The 25,774-nt window shown below is 37.5% G+C and overlaps 1 protein-coding gene across 1 annotated transcript in view; it reads right to left on the minus strand.

The window, feature by feature from the left end:
• Nucleotides 1-25,774, minus strand: part of ZFPM2 (zinc finger protein, FOG family member 2) — a 372,521-nt gene that overhangs the window by 162,366 nt on the left and 184,381 nt on the right. Inside the window, exon 5 of the mRNA XM_047088967.1 lies at nt 457-568. Coding sequence (XP_046944923.1) covers nt 457-568 — 112 coding nt within the window. The remainder of the gene's footprint in view (nt 1-456; nt 569-25,774) is intronic.

The following is a 25,774-nucleotide window of genomic DNA, read 5'->3' on the forward strand; positions in this document are numbered from 1 at the left end:
GGTTTCATTTTCAGCTATCCCCATCATGAGTGATTTCAAGACAGTGTCTGGAATGCAATGCCTCCTGGAGCATGCACCTTGACACGAATTGCTAAGTTTCAAAGGAATTTGCTTTCTGTAGATAATGTCTAAGAGAGAGGGACCTGGGATTTCATCAAACTGGCTATCAATAAAGCTAACAGCAAGGAAGGCTCCAGTCACACCACTCAAATGCAGGGTTAGGTAAATGTGTGCAGTGCTAAGTAATTAATGGTATAACACTTTCTGTCATGTTTTGTATAGAAAAAGCCCAGTAGGCTTTGCTGACAACACAGGTTAGAGAGATTCAGGAGGGAAAAAGGAAGAGAGGGGATCAAATGTCACTTTGCATTCTCATTCCCCGCTCACTGGGTGCTGTTGTGCAACGCTCAGGTTCCAAAACTCGCAAAGAGAGAGGGAAATGATTCCTGCATTTACCTTTGCTGTACACAATGCAGTTGTTTTTGTTGTCTTCTACTCCTTGCCAAGTCACATCCAGTAGCCACTTGGGACCAGCAGTCAGCACCATTGGGACCTGAGCCTTTGTCTTCTGTAGAAAGAATGATAACAAACAGATGCCATTTGCTTTCGTTGATTAAAAACTTGAATAATAACTGTACTAATCATTTTATTTTTACAAACAACTAAATCTCCCAAACCATAATCCACGTCCATATTCCCCTGTCTCATAATATCTTTTTAAGATGACAGAAGCTGTAAGGCTTTACTGCTTTCACTAATCTGAATGGTAGAATTATTATCAAGGATTTTTTTTTTCCCTAAATGATACTGGATCAGATCTCCAAGATTAGACAGATCTCTTGCGGCTCTGAATTATAAAGAGAATGCAGATGACTTTCATTGCAAAGAGCAGAGTGTTTAGAAGTGAACTTTAGACACATTGTACTTTACTATCAACAGGATCTCACTATTTCCTGAAACAGACAGGAAAGAATTTAAAGAATCAGGATCCATTTCAAAGCTCTACCCTGAGCAACATTTTTATTAGAGTCGGAATTTATTTCAAATGAATAATGAAATCTACCTAACCCCCTTTGCTAAGTGTGGATATGTAGTCTGACTGTAACTGAAATAATAATAATGCTAATGATTCACCATACATTGTCTCCAGAAAGAGTATAAAAGAGGAATCGTGAATAAATTCAGATGCAGAGCAACTAAAGCATGACATACCTCGCTCTGGGAAGCACAGAGGCAGGGAGACACTCGCCCTAGTTCGAACAAAATGTTTCCGGTTGTACATTTTCAACATAAGGCTCAAAAGGTTTATCAGTTTAGGCTGTTTGGAACGCGAATTATTTGCCTTTAATTACATTAAACATGGCAGGAAATAAACTGAGGAGGAAACAAGTGAGCCTTAGCAAGACTGTTGTTTCCCGATGAGTCACAGTGAACTAGCAGTCAGACTTTTATCATCCACCAGACCATGTCTGTATATCAAATATCACAAAACCCAGAGTACAATGCAAGCGTCTCAAGGTAATGTTTGAACTGAACCTTCACCTAGATATGATCCTGCCACAGAGATCGTGGCTCATTCTGGGACTTTGCTGCAAATTTCCCAAACTGGCATTAATAAGTATTCACTTGTGGAGTTCCGTGTAATCTGGTCATTTCAAATCCCTCAGGAATCTGGAAAACCCATCTCCCCCACTAAATAACAATAATGATTGCGCCTGAGACACAGATCTGTTGTTAGCTGCAAACCCATATTGACGACTAGGCGTAAGATGAATGTTAACCCATTCTTTAAAGTATCAATTATATTATAAGAGGTAAAACTACTGTAAAATACACTGTTTAATGAAAAAAAACCAACCATCATGGATAAATTTTTTTTAAAAGTCTGAAAAAAATACTTCAAATATTAAGAGATGGTAAGCCAGATCAATTGTAAGAAATGCTAGCATACTGGTTTTTCGTGTTCGTTCTTTGATTCAATTTTAAATTGTTCGCTTTTCAACCACACATCTTTTTTTTTTTCAACTTTTTTTTTTTTTTTTTTTGGGACAGAGAGAGACAGAGCATGAACGGGGGAGGGGCAGAGAGAGAGGGAGACACAGAATCGGAAACAGGCTCCAGGCTCCGAGCCATCAGCCCAGAGCCCGACGCGGGGCTCGAACTCACGGACCGCGAGATCGTGACCTGGCTGAAGTCGGACGCTTAACCGACTGCGCCACCCAGGCGCCCCTCAACCACACATCTTAATTGTTCACTTTTCAACTATACATCTTAATATTTGGTAAGTACAACCATTAAAAACGTTTATCTGGTGCTCTACACATTCCGAGAAACTTCTCTAGTAACAAACTATAGAAATTATCCCTGAAAATATAGTCTGTAGGAAAGAAGAATACAGGAAAGAAGAATACAGTGTAAAGGCCTGTAGAAAGGAAGTAATTTTATACTATTTTTTTTTAACAATACAGGCAAAGATGTTAGCAAGTTATCTTTACGGTTATCAGTCTGAGTGACCATTTTTATTTACTTCCATTTGAAAACACGATTGAGGGCAAGTAAGCTTCTTCAATCTGAAGTGATAATGACCCATATCCAATTAATATTAGGTCTTAATTATGCATATGTCAGCTCCCTTTACTACCAGAGAAACAGGTAAACCCACAGATCAGCTCAGCAGGTCTCCAGGCAAAAAGCAGAACGAGTCACAAGAGAGAGTCCACTATTTCGGTAGACCGTTATTATGTAGGAGATTTCGCGATCTTATTTGTAACACATGTTCTTTTCTGGTTTTAAATAACAGATTTCAACAACAGGCACCTCCCCCATTTCTACTGTATTCTTATTTTATGGGAAAGACATACTTTTTATTTAATCTTTACACTCTACAGTTCTTAAAGCCACATGGATTTCTACACAGTAAATCAGCTTTCACAATTTTCCACAGATAATATGAAAAATAGATATTGATCATTTAAATTCTTTAGGAAATATTTTAGTGTAAAGTAAATCAGTTGATTTGCTGATACTATAATCTTCCATTCATCTTATGAATATACAAACCACCTCTATCCTGGTCCTGTGTTTTTTGGTGCTAGCAATATTAAGGCATCTTTCTTTTTGGTGAAAGATACAGATACCTAAGAAAAAAAGTTGAATATAATGCAAACAGTCGCATGATAAGAGCGAAAAGTCATGTGTAAATTGTTTTGGGATTAATGCAGGGCAAGAAAGAAAGTTCTGTCTTGTGGATTCTGGGAAGATATCATAGCGGAGGTGACATTTAGACAGGCTCTTAAAGGATAAATGGGGAAAATCTGCAGTTGGTGGTATGCCATGGACAAAGTCTGAGCAGTATATGAGTCTTGAGTACAGGCAATGGTGAGCGGTTCTGGGATACTTTGCTTTTGAGTTCTTACAAAGTCTTTACAGCCATTCTTGATTTGTAGAAAGTACTAGATAAGTATTAGCTATCATCATCGTCACCATCATCATCAATATTTTCATTACTGACAGGTGGGAGAGGAATAACAGCAATGTGTCTGGAAGGGCAGGTTAGAAGCTATTTTGAAAGATGTTTTTTTATATCAGGCAAAACCTTTTATGCTTAAATTTCTAAGCAAAGGAAGCCAGTAAAGATTGTTTAACCAGGAAGAATAAGGGTACTATTACTTACGCTACTTGTGCAGGTTTCTTGTTAGACACCTACTTTATTTAGTCTTCATATCCATTCTCAGATAAAAAAGAAAAACTTGCAACTCAAAGACTAATGACTTCTTTTAGGTCAAATGGCTGGTAAAAGGAAAACATCGTATCTATTTCTAGCTGTTTCCAGCTAGACTCCTGGGGTGACCAACCATTTGGGTTTTTCTGAGACTGAAGGGTTCCCCAGGATGCTGGATTTTCAGCCTTTAAACGAGAAATTCCTTGGCAAACTGGGATGATTTATCCCCCCACCCCCACTACTACTGTTACAACAATATTAGTCATTTACATCTATTGAACACTAAATGTTGGACACTGTACTTCCGTTCAATTATCTTTTTTGATTTTTAAACTCGAGGGCTTAGGTATTAACTTTTTCCATTTAGTATATAAGCAAATTAAGACTCAAAGGAATTAATTTCATGGTGCAAATAAAACTAGTTAATTAATATCTTTCCTTAATAGTACATTAGGCATCATACCTTTTAAAACTTTGGAAACCTGGGCATAGATAGAATCGGACTTATTAAGAAACTGAATTGAAGGAAAAACAATTTCTTTTACTCTAAATCAATAAAGCAAAAGCAAAAATGTAGCTAAAACTTGCTGAAAGCTCTACCAAAGCTGTGAAGTAAATAATAAGTAGATAAAAAATCTCAAGGGACCAGTTATTACAGTTTTGAGGAGGTAAGTCAATTTCTTTCTGAAGAAGTCAACTTTCGTAGAGATTGACTGACTTCAAAGAAGATTACCAAGTGTGAGAAGGAAGGAGTTAGCCAGGATTATATGAAATCTACACTCCAGCAAAATCCATGAATAGAAAATAACAATAATATCCACACTGATCATTAGGTTCACTTTCCCAGGTCTCTATCATAAGGACTCATACAAGTCTAGAATGTTAAGAAATGGAAGCAACTTCAAAGTTCAGTGAGTTTCACTCCCTAATTTCACAAATGAAGAACGTAAGACCAAGATGTTTATTAGTATCCTACAGAGCATACAGTCGGCACAATATGTTGGGAAAGAGAGTGGATATAAACGTAGTCCCATGCCCTAATTCTCTGGAACCTGTCAATATGTTACCTTACTTGGGCAAAGGGTTTTAAAGAAGTGATTAAGGTGTAGGACTGTGCAATGGTGGAAATATCCTAGATTATCTGGACAGGCCCAGTCTGAACACCTGAGTTCCTGAAGACAGGAGAGGCAACACAGTAGATCAAAGGAACTCCATATGAAAAGGATTCCACCTGCCTTTGCGGATGGCATACTGAGTTTATAAACTAAGGAGCACAGTGGTGTCCAGAAACTGGAATGACTCTGTTTCAGGAAGCAGGAAACAGGGACCTCAGTTTTGCAACCGCAAGGAACTGAATTCCGCCACCAGCTTGAATAGTGGGAAAGGTATTCTCCACTAGAACCTCAGGAATGGAATGCATTCCACCTTGATTTCAGTCTAATGGGATCCATACTGGACCTCTCACCTACAGAACTGATAATAAATTTGTGTTGTTTTAAGCCACTAAATTTGTGGTAATTTGTTTCAGTAGCAATAGAAAACTAACACAAAAGGGATTCATATTTACTGACTTACAGTTTAAAAAAACACTTTAAGCTCCTTATCAAATGTACTCAAAAGGTGTAAAACAGCTTCTTAGAATAACATTAAACCTACGTTGTCATTCCACAATTATTAGATATACTAAATGTTCTTGTCTTAAAGTACAAGAAAATACATAGTGGTGACTGTAATAATTTCCACTTCTACAATTAAGTATTTAAAACATTTCATGATTTACTGTTGACCTTATAGTCGAGGCAGAACAGAAAGGATGTTACTTTTCTTGGAGTCGGATGACCTAGGTTTGAATCCTACTATGTGCTATGGGCAGGCTCTACGACTGGGAAATCACTTAAACCTGAATGTCGTGAATTGCAGATTACACATGTGTAAAATGGGGACAATGGTTTCTATCTCAAAGTCAGTTGTCTAAATCAACCAGCACAGTGTTTAGTACACTGTAGATGCATGTAACACTTCTGCTAAACAGCTACATGAAGAAATAAACTAAAAATGTACAAAAAGCATTTACTGAATCTTTGTTTTTCTCAGGTGCTGGTAATGCCTACAGTTATTAGCATAAAAATCAAGAGAGAAACTCTTTAAACACAGCGGTAGTCATTAGTGCTATTGATAAATTGTTTCCAACTCTCCACTTTCCAGATCTCTTTTAAAGTCAGGCATGGCCATGTGACTTCATGTGACCAATAAAACTGAACAAGAGATGACTCATGTCACTTCCACACAGAAGCTATAAGAGCCAATGGACTCATCGCCATGCCTTGCTTTGCGGCAGTGATCGTGGGAGCTCGCAAGGAGGAAGCCTTGGCAATCACAACGGCCATGTAGTGTGATAAGGAAAGGAACTTTTTTTTTTTATGTAAAAAGCCATTGTGATATTAGAGTTGCTTGCAACCTCAGCAAAACCTAGCTTATCCTCACTTATGCAAAGCTTTTTTTCATTTTTTTCCCCCGTATTCAATAACCCATGGGTTTTTACAGGTTAAAGTTTGCGTTTTATATCTAGGCAGTCTCTTTCAGTAATAAATCAATTCAAGGTACATAACAGGAGCCCCGAGTTTCATTTAAACTGGCACGTTTTAAAAAGAAAAGGAAATAGTGTGCACTTTTGAGGCTCCACATTGCAAGTTAGAAAAATGTGCACTCCTGGACACTGTTTGAACCCAGAGTTTCATGCTTCGACAGCCTACAACGAGACAAACTTGACAAGGACAAAATGGGTCAAAAGTGTCATTTCTTAGGAATAATTAGAATCATCTAATGTGGATAAAAGAGGTCAAACTAGCATCCACTTCTCACTAACCTTTGGAGTTACTGGACCGACAAAGGAGGTAGCCTTCAATAAATGTTTATACTCAAGCCAAAAGGTTAATGGAGATAAAAGTAGACAGCCCAAAGGTAAAGAACAGAGGATAATTCTAACCCAAGAAACTGGTGACATAATGCTGTCTTAGGGACTCCAAATTTTGCTGGAAATATTTGTTGAAGATTTCCAAAATGAGGCTTAGGAAGAGCTAGAAGTCTTAGGAAAATCTGACCTATGAGAAGAGCCTGACTTTACAGCCTTTTAAAAGAGCTACAAGTGTCACCTGATGGAAAAATTGGCCTCCATTGACTTCAGTTTGGGAAATATAACAAAATCTCATTAGGGAATCTCAAGCCAATGCCATGAGATGGAGTTCGATGTGGATAAAAATGCTCTCGGCGTGTTGATTCCTTAACTGGGCAATAGGTGAAAAGGGCTGAAGCTTAGTTGACAAAATTAATAGCTGTTTCTATTCTCTCCAGCTATAAAAACATATTTGAGAGTAGGCATAGAAAATTTTCCAAATCACTGTAGACATTAGATTTAGAACCAGAAAAAAAGCCAATCTCCCCCAACTGAATTATTGCCTACATCTAAATGAAAAAGAAAAATGGTACTGTATGTGATTTGACCTTGTACTTACTACACAGTAAAAGTTTCAGTTAATATATCCAAGCGGTTCTGCACACTGGAATTACATTTAAACACAATCTGAAAGTCATGAAAACATTGTATCACTCTCCCTTTAACTGTATGATGTCTCTAGTGACAGTGAGCTTGAATTTAAAAATTCCCTTCACAAACAGTCTATCCTATGGGAGCATAAAAACTTAAAATCTTGGAGTACCCAGAGTGGGGAGAAATGTCAAGTAATAACGCAAGGCCCTACACAATTATGTTTTCAGTAGTTCTGTGCGTGACATACAGTCTCAACATCACTGATTTGACTGGAACTATAAAACTTGTAGTATGGGGGTGCCTGGATGGCTCCATTGGTGGAGCATGTAACTCTTGATCACAGGATTGTGAGTTTGAGCCCCACGTTGGGTGGAGATTTACTTAAAAAATTAAAATATTTAAAAACTAGACTTTTAGAATGAAGACTTCCAGGGGCGCCTGGGTGGCTCAGTCGGTTGAGCATCCGACTTCGGCTCGGGTCATGATCTCGCGGTTTGTGAGTTGGAGCCCCGCGTTGGGCTCTGTGCTGACAGCTCGGAGCCTGGGGCCTGCTTCGGATTCTGTGTCCCCTGTCTCTCCGCCCCACCCCTGCTTGTGCTCTGTCTCTAGAGAGACATTGTTTCAAAATGAGAGACATTCTTTCAAAAATGAATAAACATAAAAAAAAATTTTAGAATGAAGATTTCCACCTACTAAACCTGTGGCTTTTAGTAAAATCCTTTAAAAAGTTATACAGGGTTTGAGCTTGATCCTGCTGAGGCCAATAACTTTTTTGTTCTTTAAAAAACAGAGTATCACTTTAGACTACATAAACGGAATAACTCTATTCCATGTGGTCTTGTAGGGTCAACATTATCTGTGCGATGATATAAAAACAGGTTCTCAGCAATAACACCTAAATATTCTCCATGATTAACTAATGCCAGACATCATTCAGACATGACTAGGCTTTTCATGTGTTTCCATGCAAATCATGTGCTTCCGTTTAAAAAATAATAAAATGGCCACTGCACTACACTGGGATATCCCTTGAGTAAGAATTGCCACCTTCCTTTTGTTTATTGTGTCTGAAAATGAGAGAGAGAGAGAAAGAGAGACACAAACAGATTTAAGGAAGTAACCAGGGCCACCTGGCTGGTTCAGAAAAGCATGCAACTCTTGATCTTGGGGTCATAAGCTCGAGCCCCACATTGGATACAGGGATTAGTTAAGTGAATAAATACATAAATAAAAACTTGAAACAAATGAAGAAGTAACTTTAGGAGCTTTCAAACTCATACCAAGTATTTTAGCTACAGTAATTGTTTAGGAAACAACAAAACTCAACTTAGTAAAAGATAATCAAATTTCCCTTGCTTGAAAAAGACGGATGTGCTAGACACATTTTCAAACTCAAGTTCAAATAAATTAAGAATAGTCTTAAATTAGGAAATACATAAAATTCTAAACTGGAAAGGCATCCATGATGTGCCCTACCAAGGACCACTACACTATACCATTAGGCACAGAATAGATTTATGAATGGAAATATTAGGAAGGTGTCATTAGAAGAGCATTTCTCTTGAGCACAGTTCCACAAAATATCCTTTAAGGACAGCATGAGAGTGAAATTCCAGAGAAGTCTGCTAACAAACGTCTTTAAGATCACTGTGGTATGTGGGATCTCAAACACGATAAGAGACTTTTCAAAAACAAAATGAGTGTGAAATAAAATGATAGAATTCTTGGCTACTATATCCATCCATACTCCTTATGTCAAAGACAGTTTTATCTCTAAGAACCAAAAATTTAAATAATCATTATCTCTGAGGTATATTTGCTTTTAGTTCTCAAAATTGTGGAAACCCATTATGACAACATGAGTCACTGCTTAAAGATAGAAATTTCAGTATGAGAAATAATGATCTTTTAAGAAAGTGAACACAGTTCCATATATCCAGGTCATTAAAATAATCTCTTTACTTCCAGAAAAAAAGATTATTTCATGATAGTTAGAAAAATAATTGAAAATTACTGTTTAAGAATACACACATGAAAGATACAGATTTTTCATTTCTCAAATGGGAAGAATCTCTAAATGAATAACAAACAACTAAATTATCCAGATATTTATTATACTTTCATTTTCAAAAAAAAAGAATAGATTCATTTCTCTTTCCCTTTTGCCAATTCACTCCCACAGTCTCATCTGTTCTCCACATATATTTGGCTCCGAAGAGGAACTACTCCCTCCAAGCTGGCAACCATTAACTTCAACCTTTTATTTTATACAGTTCTGAAAGTCACAGAGTGTTTAAGGAGTGTTGTTTTGCTCCTGGCAGAATTTCTGGGCTTGCACCTAGTGCAATGTGCAAAAGAGTGTCAGCACCGAAGCCTTGGGAAGGAAAAAGTAAACTGCTCTCGAGTATCCCCCCTGACGTAAACCTGTGGGGGGGAGCAGGGACCGGAAAGCCGTGATCCCAGCTGTGTGACCTGGGATCAATCATTTAACCTCTCATATGTCGCATCTTTCTGCTTTGTAAGATGATCTCATATGTCCTTCCAGCTTGACAGTAACATCGTAAGACTTTCTACTATAGAATTTTTGTCAAGTCTAAACTCAAATCTTGAGTGTGAAGATATTTATGAAAATTTAATACACTGGGCTTATACTGACTTAAGGAAACACTACTATTTTTTAATTGCTGATGCAGTAAATAAAGCCGCCTACTGTACTTTACCTTGGAATATTAATACCAAGGAAAACGGTGAGGTCAGTGGTGTGGTCAAAATAAAATGTTAGTATGAAGAATTATATGGAGTGTGCTGCAGATGCGCGCACACACACACACACACACACACACACACACACATTCAACTATCGATGACCTATTTACACATAAAAAAATAGTGGTCAATTCTATTCAGCAGTCTCTTTTTGCGATTTACCCCAAAGGCATTCTGTGGAAGAAAGAAAAAGCTATATCCTGCACAAAGTCATCCTCAGATACTGAGATATGTCTGTCCCTCATGAATTAATCCACTGCACTATGTAATGAATCTTTCGGACACCTTTTAGACTGTCTCCTTATTACCATTTTAGCCAATCTTAATATCAGCTTTTCCCCTCCACAGAAAAAGGGCAATCCTGGTATTAACAATAGAGTAAATTTTAAAACCAAATGCAGAGGGTTTTTTCCTTATATATACATGCTTTGTTTTCATGATTTGTACCTGTATTTTCCTCTATAACCATAAAGTAGTAAGAACTCACCTATATCTTGAACTTAAAATATACCTGCGATTTGAAACTGATGTTAAGAGTCTAACATCAACTGGAAGAATAGGAATGAGAAAGGTGTCTCCAAAGAGAAAAAAGCCAAATGATGGCATTGTTAAACCATATAGTACATGCTGGGATGTATATAGCACCTTTGGGGAAAGCAGATTTTTATGAGACAAATTATTTAAAGTTGGGTGCAAAAGCTTAAGAGCTTGGCAGTATGGTTGGCGGAAGTGTGAAGGTGCTATAGAGGAGTGGAACAAAGCTTATCTAATCTGTGAGACATTTTAATAACAAGAATATTGCAAACACTTAAATTAAGTATGTAAAGTAAGACTCTGACCATGAGAGTAGTTTTCAATATTTTTCTCCAAATCAACAGATGCAGAAGGACTATACTAATTCTGTACTTCCAGAGAATAAAAGCCAATCCAGGGGATCTTTGTGCAACATACCTGTGGATCCGGGGCAACGAAAGGAACATGCTATGAAAGCAGAACCAAATGAGATAAGCCTTTATAAATACTGCCCCTGGACAAATTTCTCAAACCATATTCTTTACAAAGGCGTAGACATATGAATAAAAGCATCAACATGTGTGTTAGAAAGAATACTTAATGTTAACATGACAAACTAACACATCTGTAAAAACTTAATGGTTGAGTGCAAATACCAGGGGTTAAATTCTGCATTTAGTTGCGAGTACACGATATTAAAGGTTGGGCCAAGTTGGCTTACATTGTCCAGATGTGGGTTTTGCCACATAAAAGATGTAATGTTACAAATAAAATTATTCTAATTAGTAGTGAACAATAACCATCATTTTTGTTTTGTTTGTTTCAGGTTTTATTTAAATTCTAGTTAGTTAACATATAGTGTAATATTGGTTTCAGGAGTAGACTTCAGTGATTCATCACTCACACACAACACCCAGTACTCAATACAAGTGCCCTCCTTAACACCCATTACCCATTTAGCCTATCCCTCATCCACCTCTCCTTCAGCAAGCGTCAGTTTCTCCTCTACAGTTAGGAGTCTCTGATGGTTTGCCTCCCTCTCTCCCTTTTTTTCTGCCTTCTCCTGCGTCCATCTGTTTTGTTTCTTAAATTCCACATGAGTGAAATCATATGGTATTTGTCTTTCTCTGACCGACTTATTTCACTTAGCATAATACACTCCAGTGTATCCACTTTGTTGCGAATGGCAAGAAGTCATTCTTTTTGATGGCTGAGTAATATTCCACACATATATACATATACGTATACATATACATATACATATACATATACATATACATATACATACGTGAGTGTGATGTGTATCATAACCCACATCTTCTTTATCCTTTCATAAGGTGATGGAGATTTGGGCTCTTTCCACAGTTTGGCTATTTTTCGATTTCTTTATGCCATTTCTATTTGAAAAGACTTATTTAGGTTATTCTGCTCTTAAAATAATCACTTTATACTTTACTAGAAATTGGGTATATTCATTATTCATTCAATAAATATTTATTAAATATCTACTATAGATAAAAACTCTTAGGAACAGAATGATGAAAGCTACACTTCCTCTAGATGCTCACAGTATATTGATAATAAAAATACCTAAGTGACATACAGATAGGTTATTTAAATCAATATTTATAATCTATCTCATGATATTTCAAGTATATGACTAATACATTTGGAAATATCAATGTATATTTGATGGTCCATGACCAAATGACAGTGTAGTAATAGATGAGAAGTGTCTAATCCACTCATTTTAAAGAATCTTCATGAGAATTTAAGATTACACCTTATTTTACTTTTTATTTTAGAGGGAGAGAGCATGAGTGTGGGGGCGGGGGAGCGGCAGAAGGAGAGAGAGAATCTTAAGTAGGCTCCATGCTCAGTGTGGTGCCTAACACAGGGTTTGATCCTGAGACCCTGGGATCATGGCCTGAGCCAAAATCAAGAGTCAGATGCTCAACTGAGCCACCCAGGAGCTTCCCGGATTACACTTTAATTTAAATTTTTTTTTTTTAATTTTTTTTTTCAACGTGTATTTATTTTTGGGACAGAGAGAGACAGAGCATGAACAGGGGAGGGGCAGAGAGAGAGGGAGACACAGTATCAGAAACAGGCTCCAGGCCCTGAGCCATCAGCCCAGAGCCTGACGCGGGGCTCGAACTCACGGACCGCGAGATCGTGACCTGGCTGAAGTCGGACGCTTAACCGACTGCGCCACCCAGGCGCCCCTTAAATTTTTTTTTTAATGTTTATTTACTTTTGAGACAGGGAGAGACAGCATGAACGGGGGAGGGTCAGAGAGTAGAGGGAGACACAGAATCCCAAGCAGGCTCCAGGCTCTGAGCTGTCAGCCCAGAGCCCGACGCGGGGCTCGAACTCACGGACCGCAAGATCATGACCTGAGCCGAAGTCGGACGCTCGACTGACTGAGCCACCCAGGCGCCCCTACACTTTAATTTTAAAGTTAAAAATACTGAGGCTTTCTCCAGTATATGCTGAAAATCTATAAAATATAGCTTATATTTTAATAATTCTATCTAAAACCCAATTATAAAATCTTTTATTACATTTATCGCTTGATTTAAGCCATGCACTTCTACTTCTACCAACAGTTTACTATATACTCATTTAATTATTATTACTATGAAATAAAGTATATCAAAAATACATTTAAAATATTTCAAAAACTGAAATATTTTGCAAAATGTAGTCAAGATAAATTATGTATATACTATTTTAAGCATATACTAATTACCACACTTACTATGCTTTATTAATAGTCAAATTTTAAAAGTTGCCCTTGGGTCCCAAGCTGAGTTTGCACCACATCTCCATCCAGTAGCTGTATGACCTAGGGCAAGTTACTTAACTACTGTTTCTTCATCTCTAAAATAAGTATAAGACAAGCAAGTATTTATGTCATAGGATTATTCTGAGGATTCAGTGAGTTAATGTATATAATGAGCTTAAAGCGATACCAGGTATGTTATTGTATGTGAGTGTGTGGCTTATGTTTCCAACACTCCTAAAGAAATTTGTTTCCAGGGTGCCTGGCTGCCTTAGTCGGTAGAGCGTGCAACTCCTGATCTTGGGGTTGTAAGTTCAAGCCCCATGTTGGGTGTAGAGATTACTTAAAAATAAAACCTTTATAAAATTACTACTAATAAAAAAATGTTTCCATGAAAATGCAAAATTCTCAGTAAAACAAGAATTTTGGCTGGGTGGAAAAGTGATGCATTTCTCTAATATATGATTTATATCATTTCATTAAGCATTAACTATGCCAAAATTCTAGATGCTGAATTACTTTTTAATTTTTTTTTTACATTTATTCATTTTTGAGAGACAGAGGGAGACAGTGCACAAGCGGGGGAGGGGCAGAGAGAGAAGGAGACACAGAATCCGAAGCAGGCTCCAGGCTCTGAGCTGTCAGCACAGAGCCTGACGTGGGGCTCGAACCCACGAACCGTGAGTTCATGACCTGAGCTGAAGTCAGACGCTCAACCGACTGAGCCACCCAGGCACCCTTAGATGCTGAATTACTTTTTGAATTAATTTTCACAATTCCATTGTTATGTCCATTTTATATAGGTAAAAACCGAGACTCTAAAATATACAACAACTTGTTCAAATTCACATTGCTGGAAACTGCCTTAACCATGAACTGTTTTCTATTTTTTCTCTTAGTAAATCTATAAGAAACTAAATTCTTTCCATGGTGTCAAAACAATAAGAATCTTCTTAGAAATTGTGTTAACTAGCAATTCTTCATGTCCATAAAAACTAGCTTAAATGATCTTCCATGAGTCAGTGGTTAGCAGTTTCTGTTTTACATTATGCATGATTCCTAGCTGCACTTTGTATAAGCTAATTGCATGGTGCTTCGTTAATAACCTTTGGGGTTTTTTGAGCTGTGAAATTTATAGGTTTATAGTGAATTATTTCTCACATTTGCACAGTTTTGGGTCTTGAAAGTCTAGTTGAGATACTAAATACCAATATCAGGCATCAAGTGGGTGTATGAGCGGAACAGAACCGAACATAGTCTAGTTAGTGATATTAAAAATATTGAAAAATAGGCAATACTTTTAATATTTTTATTTTTATGACTGCAGGTATTTTTATAGCTATAGAAATGTTTACAGGTAAACAAACAATGACTAAAAAGTAGCCTATAAAGGTTATTTTCAATCATAAGCAGAATTCATGATGAGATCCAAGGTGTCTTTAGGCTAAAATTCACTCAACTCAGTACTGATTATACAAGAACAAATGAATAATGAATTCTCTTGGTGCCCACTGGTCAACAGACAGAGTAGAGCCTCATCATAGTACCTCACAGTGAGGTACTGACGTATACTCTGGGCAGCCAGGCAGTCCAGCCAGGCCTTTGTGTCTGATTGGTCAATTCCACTCTTCAGAACCTCTGCGTGTATCTACTTAAGGAACCTAACTGCATTGTATAGTCTTGGTGCCCTGATGGGGGTGGGGGAAAGTTTCTACTAAAAGAAATATCTCAGTCTGAGTGCAGTTAGCGTGTCCCCAGCTTAAACTGGATTGCTCACAGGTAGACTGAAAAAACAAAACAAAACAAAACACAGAGCAGTTTCACCTGCCAATGGAAGTTCAAGGTCAAATTGGGAAATCAAAAAGGAGCCTTCAGTAAAAACCGTTGGGGAGAAATAGGGCAGAGGTGGAAACAAGGTAGTTCTTTTGATTCAATAGGTCTGAAACCAAAGAGTTCAGTTGTGATTCAAATATTATTTACGACATACAGTATTTTTCTTCAGTGTGAGAAGCACAATGAGGAAAAGAAGCAGAAACCTCAGTTCACATACTACAGACTTAACAGACAGGCAATTAACACAGTGGCTAAAAGCATGAGTTCTAGAGTCAGATTGCTCAAGTTGAAATCCAACCTTTGCTACTCATCTGTGGTGAGACCTTAGTAAAGTCTACTTCTCTGTGCATCAGTTTCCCCATCTGTTAAATGAGAATAATAATACCTCCTGGGGCTGATGTGATGTGAGATAAATTAATACTTATAAATCGCTGACACTGATACCTGACAAATAGTAAGTGTGGATTTATAATTATTATGTACATTGATTTGGGGAAATGGAGAAAAATTTAAGAAATAGTTAAATGTCTATGAGAAGTCTTATGCCTATTTAATTTATTCTATCCGGACATCAACAGAATGATCAACATAGCATGCTATAAATATGTAAGAGATTTTACTATTTTGACTAATCTTACTGCTTTTAAACTACTCAATAAATTGGCTAGTGGGGAGACAACTGAACTACTAGTAGCACAAATAAAAGATTTTAATGGCAACTTAAGGTTAATTGAATAAAATCTCACCTTCTATGATAAAAAGCCCTACATACTGGTTATAAAATAATATATTCTCTTGAAATTACTCCAAATTTTCTACCTATTGTTTTTACTAGTACCTACAAGGTCTAAAAATGTGCTTCTAGGGCATCTGGGAAATAACTTGAAAAGAATCTAGACACTGAGTTCCTAATTACGCCACTCCCCTATCTTGATTCTAAATTGGGAATCCCTGAGCTAGTTCAAAATTTTTAAATAATGCAAATTTTTCTCATACCATGTGCTGGAACAAAGACTTAATGTAACTACCATAATTTAAAGTTGTTATTTCAAATTTTAAATATGTTGTCTCATTTGTCACAGACAACCAAACCATACCCAAAGCAAAATCCTTCATAATTACAAAGTCTATGACCTTTTCTTTTGTAATTTCTATTTCATGCTAGTATGTTAGCTAGCTATATTTTCAAAAATGATCTATGAATTCATTAAATTTAGGTTTAAGCTTTACCTCTAAGTGGTTGGATTACCTTGGTCAAAATATATTACTACCCTGAGCCAGTTTCTTCATTAATAAAAGAAAAGACCAGGACTTCAGGATTCAGGGCACCTTCTGGTTCTAGAACTTCATGTACACTAAATGGAAGAAACTTGTGAACAGACTTGTCTAGTGTCACTCAGCCTTTTAAAATCTATGCTCTCCTTTCTTTATGTCAAAAACAAATTCATGGTGTCCTTTGATATTCAGAAAATTAAATAATCCCAGTGGCAATAAATATATTAATGAAATGACACAATGGTGCCCTGCCTCTAGAAGCAGACACAAGCCCTTCAACAAATACACATACATCCAGGCATACTCTTTAATGGGGCTCCTCTCTTTACATTTGAGAATCACAAAACAATGTCACTAATTCACAGTAAGGTACATTTTCCCTAATTCAACTCTCTAATAAAGGAAAGGTTAAACTACAAACTCAGAGTTTGTTCTGCCTTCTGACTTATGCAGAGCAAAATAACTTATTTATGGCTCTGTCTTCCATATCTTTTGAAACTGTGCACCCCCCAGGTAAGGCACGAGCTTGATCATATATTTCCATGTTGTGCTACTAGACTAACCCAAATTTCAGTTTCAAATGACCAAGACTCTAGTGTTTTTTTTTAATGTTACTATCCTTTACAGTGTTGTAGAAAGCATCCTTCCTACCATATGCATAAAACGAATACGTTGCAATCATTGTTGATAAGGGCACATCATGCAAGATACACAGACAAACTTCCTCTTTGGCCAAAATCACACTACTCTAGAACATACGGAAGAAAGGTTAGCAGTTTTGCACTAGACCAGTTTAAGTTTCACTAAAGTAAACTCAGTGAAAATCCAGTTGATAGTAAAGTCTCAAGCATGAGAAATGGCCCTATGTCTGTTTTTATTACATAAAATTCTAAATGTGGATTAAAAATAAAATGGATAATTTTAGAAATCCCTCTCATTTAGGTGTTGTGGATAGACTACACATCTGCGAGAAAACCAAATTATCTTGTAGTTTTCCTGTCTTGAAAGCAGAGATTTGGAGAGAAAAAGAAAGGGCAGGGAGTGAAACTAATGATAAAACGAAGGGTCCAGCCGTGGGACTGGAGCACATAGAGTCCGCGTTCCAATAAGACTCAACAAACAGCTCTGATCAGAATCTAAGTGATGGGAAACAGCCTGTAGCTTCGAGATTAGCTGCTTCACACTATTTCTGAGTTAAGCCAGCACAAGTAACATCATGAATGCATAATTATAATTATGCATTAGAGTATGCATAATGATCTTAAAATCGGTAAACAAAGAAAAGGCATCAGAATTGCTCAGCTATTTTGGGTATACTATTACAGAAGACAAAATATGACTAAGATTTTAAGGAGGGGTGGCTCTTAGTGAAAGTTTTTCACATGAAATTTACAAACGTGAGAAAATAACGAATGAACCAGCATTGCTTTAAAAACCCCTTTTAGGAAATTCCACATGAACAAGTTAAAATCAAAGAAATGCAAGAGTATTTCAAAACACATGAAGCAAGCCCTTAGGAATGCTCATATTTAAAGAATCCAGGCTAAGAAACAGAAATAATAATAAGGTAACATCTTGGACTTCTGATATCGTTTAATAAAATAATGCATGTTCCTGGAATTGTTCGGAAAAATATAATGATCTGTGATTGGCTGATAAAAAACAAGTAAAATAACTAAAAGTTGTGTTGGAGATAATTTGTGACATGTGGGGAATTTGGGGTTTTGGGGGGGCAAACTATTAGATTCCAAAAGTCTAACCATAAGAGGGTCTAACCTGAACATGTCCAGTTGTAATGCAAAATCATTTGCTTTGAGTTTTCCAAAATGAAGATGTAATTCCAGTTGAGGGGTACTGTCTCCTCAACCTTGAAAGGCAGTTACATCATATACTAGCCTTCTATTTTTTGGGCAAGATGATTTGATATTCTGGAACCCTAATCTTTTCTCACGGTACTATTTTTACTGCTCTCCTCTGGAAGTTAGCCAAGTTCTCCACATTCCTCTTAACAGAGCCTTAAACTGAATACCCACATCTTAACAAGAGTGTGGGTAAGCCTAGAAATTGATGGATTCAATGGGGACCTCGTCTATACTCAGGGTCAGAAGCTCAGGATGCCTCGGGGAACATTTATTCTTCATCAATGAGACAAAACAGATGTCCACCAAAGCTACCTGGAGCTCCTTTCATCTTTTAGTTTTCTTGCCCTCCTTCCCATCAAAATTCAGAGAACCCATTCAACATTCTTTTACAAAGTCATTTTTTCACTCGTTTTTCTTCGCATCATATTTATTGTTTTCTTCAAAGTACTTATATCCTTAACAAAAATTCATTAGCTTTCGACCAATGTTTTGATACTTCAATAATAATGATCGATGCTCTCTATAATCATCTTCTCCAGTGTTCTTTTGTTTCTTCATTCTTACCTTACTCTCCCTTTCCCTTTCTACTCCTTGCCTACCCACTCCCCCCTTTCTCTCTCCCTTTCCACCAAAACTGTGGAGTAGGGCAACATCATTACCGACCTCAGCCATCATTTGCCTGGCTGATGACTGAAAAACCGGTTGGAAATCTCAAATTAATTATGCCATTTAATTTGCATAATTTTGGTCTGCACATTAATCTTAAGTATATACAGTAGTCCACCCCTTATCCTTAAGGAATACATTCCAAGATCCCCAGTAGATGCCTGAAACTGAACCCTATGTGTTTTTTCCTATATATACACACACTGGAAATAAAGTTGAATTTATAAATCAGGCACATTAAGAGATCAATAACTAGCTATAAAATAGAACAATTATAAACAATATACTGTAATAAAAGTAGGCTTTCTCTCAAAATATCTTATTGTATTGTAGTCACCCTTCATCATATGGGTGACAGAAGGCCCATATGATGAGATGATATGTGGGGAATGACCCAGGCATGGTGACATAGTGTTAGGCTACTACTGACCCTGTGACATTATGTCAGAAGTTGTTTCACTGGCTTGTGACCCTCAGCTGACTGTGGGTAACAAAACCACAGAAAGCAAAACCGAAGATATGGGGAACTAGTGCATATAGTTTTGACGACTGAAATAAATTTAACGCAGTAGCAGTCAAACCAACAATCAACAAGATAGGTACTGATTACCTACCATGCATGATGGCAGCCGTGAACATAGTAAAGGTCATAAAAGAGCGGTTATTTTGAAAATGTCTGCAAGTTTTTAAATTTTGTACTGTGGAGAGGAAAAGGTTCACGAATCTAGTGGAGGGGGGTAGGTATTAAAACTTCCCAAGGCAATCGGTGGCTTGACTGAAGAATTAAGAGAAGAGTAATAATTGTGAGAGTGGCTTGGTTTTGCAATGGTGATGGAGGGCGATTCTGTCAGATAAGTGGTTGACAGTACAAGCTTCACCCATGAATTTAGAAGAAGGCAAAGAAAATAACCCTCTTTAAACTTTCCACTATTTCCCCAGGAATGAAAATTATCTTCTTTATTTCAGCTTTTTGGAACATCTGTCTTTTTGACTATACCCTGGTTCACATGCTAAAAAGTTACAGACACGCAGACAATTTAAATATATAGTGACCCTGTAGAGACAGAGAGCACAGGAGACAGGAAAGTTCACAGACTTTCCAATAAAGAGCCAAGTCTCGATATATTATTAGACATTTGAAAAATTCTTCCATACTCTAACCAAATATTTATAGCTTGTTTTTCTGTCAACGATCTTGTTTTATTTTTCAGCGTTGTTGGAATGACATTATTATGTTGGAAATGTTAGATGACCGTGCTGAAGACATTCTTTATTCAAACCAGGGAAAAATTAGTGTGAAATGATTAAATACAAGAAGTCCTAGTTATAAATGGACTCTAAAAGTTCATTGGTAAAAGGCACCATTTGGAACTCAAAATACATTTTTCACCTTCACCAGTGTTTCTCAACCCAGAAGCTGCAGCCCCTTTGGGGTCTTCAATATTTATGGGCATTTTTTTTTTCCAATTTGATGTCTTCATTTTGATCTGAACACAAGAAACAAGAAAACAAATATACTTTTACCTTGCAGGATGGCAAATCATGTCTTTTGTAGTGAAGATTTATGTATGAAATACCGTAAATAGAATATCTTAATTTCCTTAACTTAGAGTTTTTCAAATGACAGTCTGCAAATCTCTAGAAACCTTGAACCTATTGAATTGTTTTTTCTTCAAAAAGAATCTATATCTTCCTCGAACTGAGCAAAGAACTGGCATAGAACCAACACTGCAAATTACGGTAAAGTTTCAAGGTTAGATTACAAGAAGGTTATTTAGCTCTTAATCTAGCTACACATTAGGTATAAATTCCTGTGTCCAGGAATAAGGGTCATTTGTTAGAGGAAGGACAGAAAGGGAGGCAGGATATTTCCTTATCTTTCTCTGGCCCCAGGAAAAATTTTAGTATGATTTGTCTTCTTCTGCCTTCTTCCTTTGCTGTTCCTGCCTCCCAGCTTCCAAAAGCATTCTCCCCTCATCCTTGGAGTTTCTTCAGCCATATCAGCCCCTCAAACACAGGTCTTCATTTGAGGCATAGGTGTCCTACCTCACAAATTCCTCCATGCTCCAAAATGACTGTTTGTGTATCCACCACCATGAAATAAACAAACACACGTACTTCCATCAAGCTGGCGAACCAGCTTTTGCAAGAAAGGCACTGACCAAACCAACGGATGCTATGGTATGAATGATCACTACGGCACTGACAGACCTGTAATCAGTAAGCGATCCCCACTTTACAAAACTTTCTTCCCCCTTCCTCCAAACCTGAGCAGAGTCTTTAAATCTTCCAAATTCTTGTTTGTTTGTTCGCTTTGTTTTGAAATCTCTCCAGTGTCTCTCTTGGCTAAATATTTGACACTTGCAGAATGGCAAAGGTGGAACTCTGGGCATTTTTAAGTTAATATAATAAGCAAAAGCAAGTCAGAAGCTGTCTGTAAATAATGTATAAATTCAGTGGCTACGGTTGCCTGACATACTGACTTTTGAGATGTTGTGAGTAGGCTCACTGGTTAGCAAGTTACTACCACGGAACGGGAATGAACTGTGCTCCCAAGCATTGTGTTCTTCTTGTTTCAGAGAGTAATTTCTGAAACCGCTGAACTCTGGGAGCGCTGTGTGTATCATGGCCTCACTACATAGCACTTGTCACTAATTGGCAGAAGCTGCTCCAGACAGACCTGGTCTTGGCAAACAGACTGAATGCTATTCTCTGCCCTTAGGAAATCTGTCTCTCCAGGTGAGGTTTGAGGCCATGAGAACAGCACTGTGTCCAGTTTGTTTTCCTGCTGTTTGGCCATTGGATAAATTAAGCACCTTAAATTTTAGTGTCACTGGTCCACTCTTCCAGACATTCTCAAAATAAGCACTTTTCCAACATGTTACATATATTTTTGTTTTCAATTCCTGATTGAAGGGCCACGTAGCACTTAATACAAACAAATGGCATCTCTGAGGGCTTAATGCAAACTGGGCATGAAAGATGAGGTTGATGTCCAATTTCTCAGAGCACTGTTAGCCAGTGGTATTTGTTGGATTCAGATTTGCTCTTATAAATGGGGAACCCAGACTCATTTTCACTAAAAGTTTAAGCAAAAGATCAGACCGTCATTATTTTAACTTTTCAAGAAACACTGTCGCCACTGGAGTTCTAATTTCAGTAAATTTCCAGAACCCTAGACCATCAGTGACATCATTTTTAATGTTTTGGTCTTCTTTACAATATTATAAGAATGAATCTTTTTCTGTTTTTAATCACAAGCCTTATCCAGCAATCAAGGCAGGTATATAATAAGCTAAGCTACTCTGTAAATCTAAACATTCCCTACAAATGGAAAAGATACAGCCTGGGCTCCCTGATTGTTACTAAGGCAACTATCTAAAATGAAAATCTGATTAACCCTTTTGCTGCCTGGAACTACCCACGTACCACGTTAGCTGACTTCCCTGCACTTATCTCTTCTTTTTCCCCCTCCAGAAATTCATAATTGCATCGCTCCACAGTAGTTATGCTCTGGTTATCCTATCTGAGAGGACGGTGATGGGTGGTAGTCCCATCTGGACAGCTGAGTGGGGTGGCCGCCTCATCATGAGGAAACAGACATTGAATAAGAGGGCACGTGATTTCCTGCTTATTTAAGGCATCAGTTTGATGAAATCCTTGACAACATTAAAGGATTCCCATTCAATAAATAGCAGACTACTACTGTATTTTCCTTTCACTCGGGAAATAATGTGACAGCAAAAGCTGTATGTTTCACAAACATATTTTTCCTCAACTATTTTTGAATGACATTAGCAACTGTTAGCATTTGCTAGGAAGAATAATATTTCAAAGCATTATACAGAATTTTAGCCAAGAACAAATATCTGTCAGGCAGTCTCTATTCTCTTGGTACAACAAAAAAAGGGGAGTTCAACAGCAAGGGGGAGGGGAGTAAGAACACATAATTTTTTCCATGTAATTTGGACAACAGGAGGCTGTGCACTAGAAATTCACTAATAGATTTTGAACACTCAATCATGTAATCAAATTACATGAAAATGTCTGTACCGTTCAAAGTGTACTGTTGGCATTCAAGGTTCTTTGTAAACACCCACTCTCCACTGCTTCCGTGTTGCTCCCCTTTCAAACCTTTCTGGAAGGATGTCTTGATAGTTTTCACCTCGGCTCTCTACTGGAGGCAAAATGGCCCATTTGTTATTCTCTACACATGGCTCGATTTATTCCTTCATCTTCCAGGTAGGCCATTCCCTCCATCCTGAATTCCCTGCCTGCTCCTCTCTACCAGTTCATCCCTATCACTTCCTTCAGACCTTGTTCAGCTCTCACTGCCCGGAGGAAGCATTTCCCAATTAACCCCCCTCCCTCAGCTCAGCCTCCTCTGTCCCCTCAGAATATAATTGTACTATGCCATTTTGTACTTGTTGATACATTGCTTGTAATTGCTTTTTTTATTATTGTGTCCCTGTCATTACGTTTGCTTCTATTTCATTTGGTTACATTCTTTTCCATCACCTCTGCTCTCCTTCTTCAAACAGTCCTCTGATTTTTGGCATTTCGGTAACACCAATATACTCCAGCTACAGTTCATCAATAACTACTCTATGACTGATGAAAAATAGTGCTCATAAATCACTTTGGCTGTCTATAATTTTAGTTCTTCATACTGTATTTAGTAAAATAACAATGCCACTACTAGCAAAGGGGTCTCGAACTGTACCTTTAGCTCCCAGCCAATCTCCACATCCCAGTCTTCGTTAAGCATATTTCCCTCTGGATATTTGCATTTTTTTCTTACTATCACATCACAACCAACACATTTAAAATAAAACTCAGCTTCAGGGGTGCTTGGGTGGCTCAGTTGGTTAAGTGTCCAACTTTGGCTTGGGTCATGATCTCCCAGTTCATGGGTTTGAGCCCCATGTCAGGCTCTGTGCTAACAGCTCAGAGCCTGGAGCCTGCTTCAGATTCTGTCTCATTCTCTCTCTGCCCCTCTCCTATTTGTGCTCTGTCTCTCTCAAAAATAAATAAACATTAAAAAAATTCTTTTAAATAATAAGATAAAATTCAGCTTCTGTAAAAACTCAGCTTTCCATTTATGTTGATCTATTTCTATCAAAGACACCAAGTTTAAAAACCTGTATATTTATCTAGCTTTTCTTACACACACACACACACACACACACACACACACACACACACACACTCAACTTTACATATGATATTGTGTAGGAAGAACTAGAAAAGCTTTTGATACGTTAACGAATTATTCTTTTGGTTGGGAGTTCACAGAAAGTACACAGTGCACCCTCCTTGTGTGGCTTAATCCCTGAAGTCAACATGATCAACATGTAAAAGAACATGTGACATGCAACAGTAACCAATAAATTTGATTGTTAAGGATATCAAACTAACTACATATTTAAAAGATATCAACTACATGTAACTAAAAAGATGTTTAAAATCTACTTTAGATGTTGAGATCGAAAGCAGTAGGGCTCGCTACCAATTCAGGCAGATAAAAGAGAGTGAACGTGGAGCTTTGCTTACTTGGCCAAGACTTTGAGGGGTAGAGCAGACTTAAGGGTACCAGTTACTTAGTGGAAGGTGATCAGCTTAGTGAGATGATAAAGAAGGCTAGCTATCTGGTGCCACAAGTCAGTGATTTTCGATAAAAGCATTTAACTCTTTGGAGTGAACAGTTTCCATCTCCATGAATAGAATGAACTAATGGTTCTCAAAGGTCACTTCCTCGTGTAGCATTTGCTGAATCAAACGTAACTCATGAATTGGGAGAATGCAAGATGTTAATGCACGAGAGACAAAGTGAGAGAAGCCGCTCTTCTGAGACACCAGGATCCTTCTGTGTCCCCTTCCTCTCTTCTCAGATCCTTCATTTGCATCAGATGGGCTTTAATACATTTTCAAGTACCTTCTCACCTGGAGGCATCTGTATCTCATCAGTAAACCAAGTTTTAAGTTTAAAAGATAAAATCTGCATCAGAGAATTCCAGGTATCAATCAATGGGAGAAAGGGACAACCATATGAAAGAAACTGGTTTTGCCACTTTACCAGTTTTTTTTTTTTTTTGGGGGGGGGGAATTTATTTATTTGGATTAAAATTTACTTACTTATTTTTCTTTCAAATATTTATTTCAATTCTAGCATAATATTGTTTCAGGAGAATTCTGAGATTCATCATTTACATATAACACTGGGTGCTCTCATCACAAGTGCCCTCCTTGATACCCATCCCCCATCTAGCCCATCCCCCACCCATCTCCCCTGCAGCAACCCTCAGTTTGTTCTCTAGAGTTAGGAGTCTCTTATGGTTGCCTCCTCTTCTCTTTTTTTCCCTTCCCCTATGCTCATCCATTTCCTTTCTCTAAAACCACACAATTAGGGTGCTCCTACTTGTAAGTCAACCCTGTAAATCTATAGAAGGGACAGCTGAGAAAGAGAGAGGGTCAAGCAGTATGAAAAGATCTGAGGAACCTATGTGGAAATCTTAAAATTAAAGAGGGAAAACCCGTGTCAGCTTTATCAGAAAGTTCATATAGTGTTACAAAGAGGAGTGCCTTATTCAACCCAAGAACAGTATAACTGAGGATAATTAGCAGGGGGATACATGTCAATTAAAGACAAGGCTTCCTTTCTTCTAATCACCAAACCCAAGCAAATAATCAAACAAACTGTGGGAAGAACTGTGAGCAGGCTATCGGATATAGTGCTTCCTTTAATCGGAAACGTGATCAGCTAAGTCGTTTCTCACAGCTTTGGTTTTATTATTTGGAAAATAAGG

Source organism: Lynx rufus, unplaced genomic scaffold (genome assembly GCF_022079265.1).
Source record: "Lynx rufus isolate CCGP_SWC_20201006 ecotype Redwood Valley unplaced genomic scaffold, mLynRuf1.p SCAF_26, whole genome shotgun sequence".
In the NCBI taxonomy this organism is placed as follows: domain Eukaryota; kingdom Metazoa; phylum Chordata; class Mammalia; order Carnivora; family Felidae; genus Lynx; species Lynx rufus.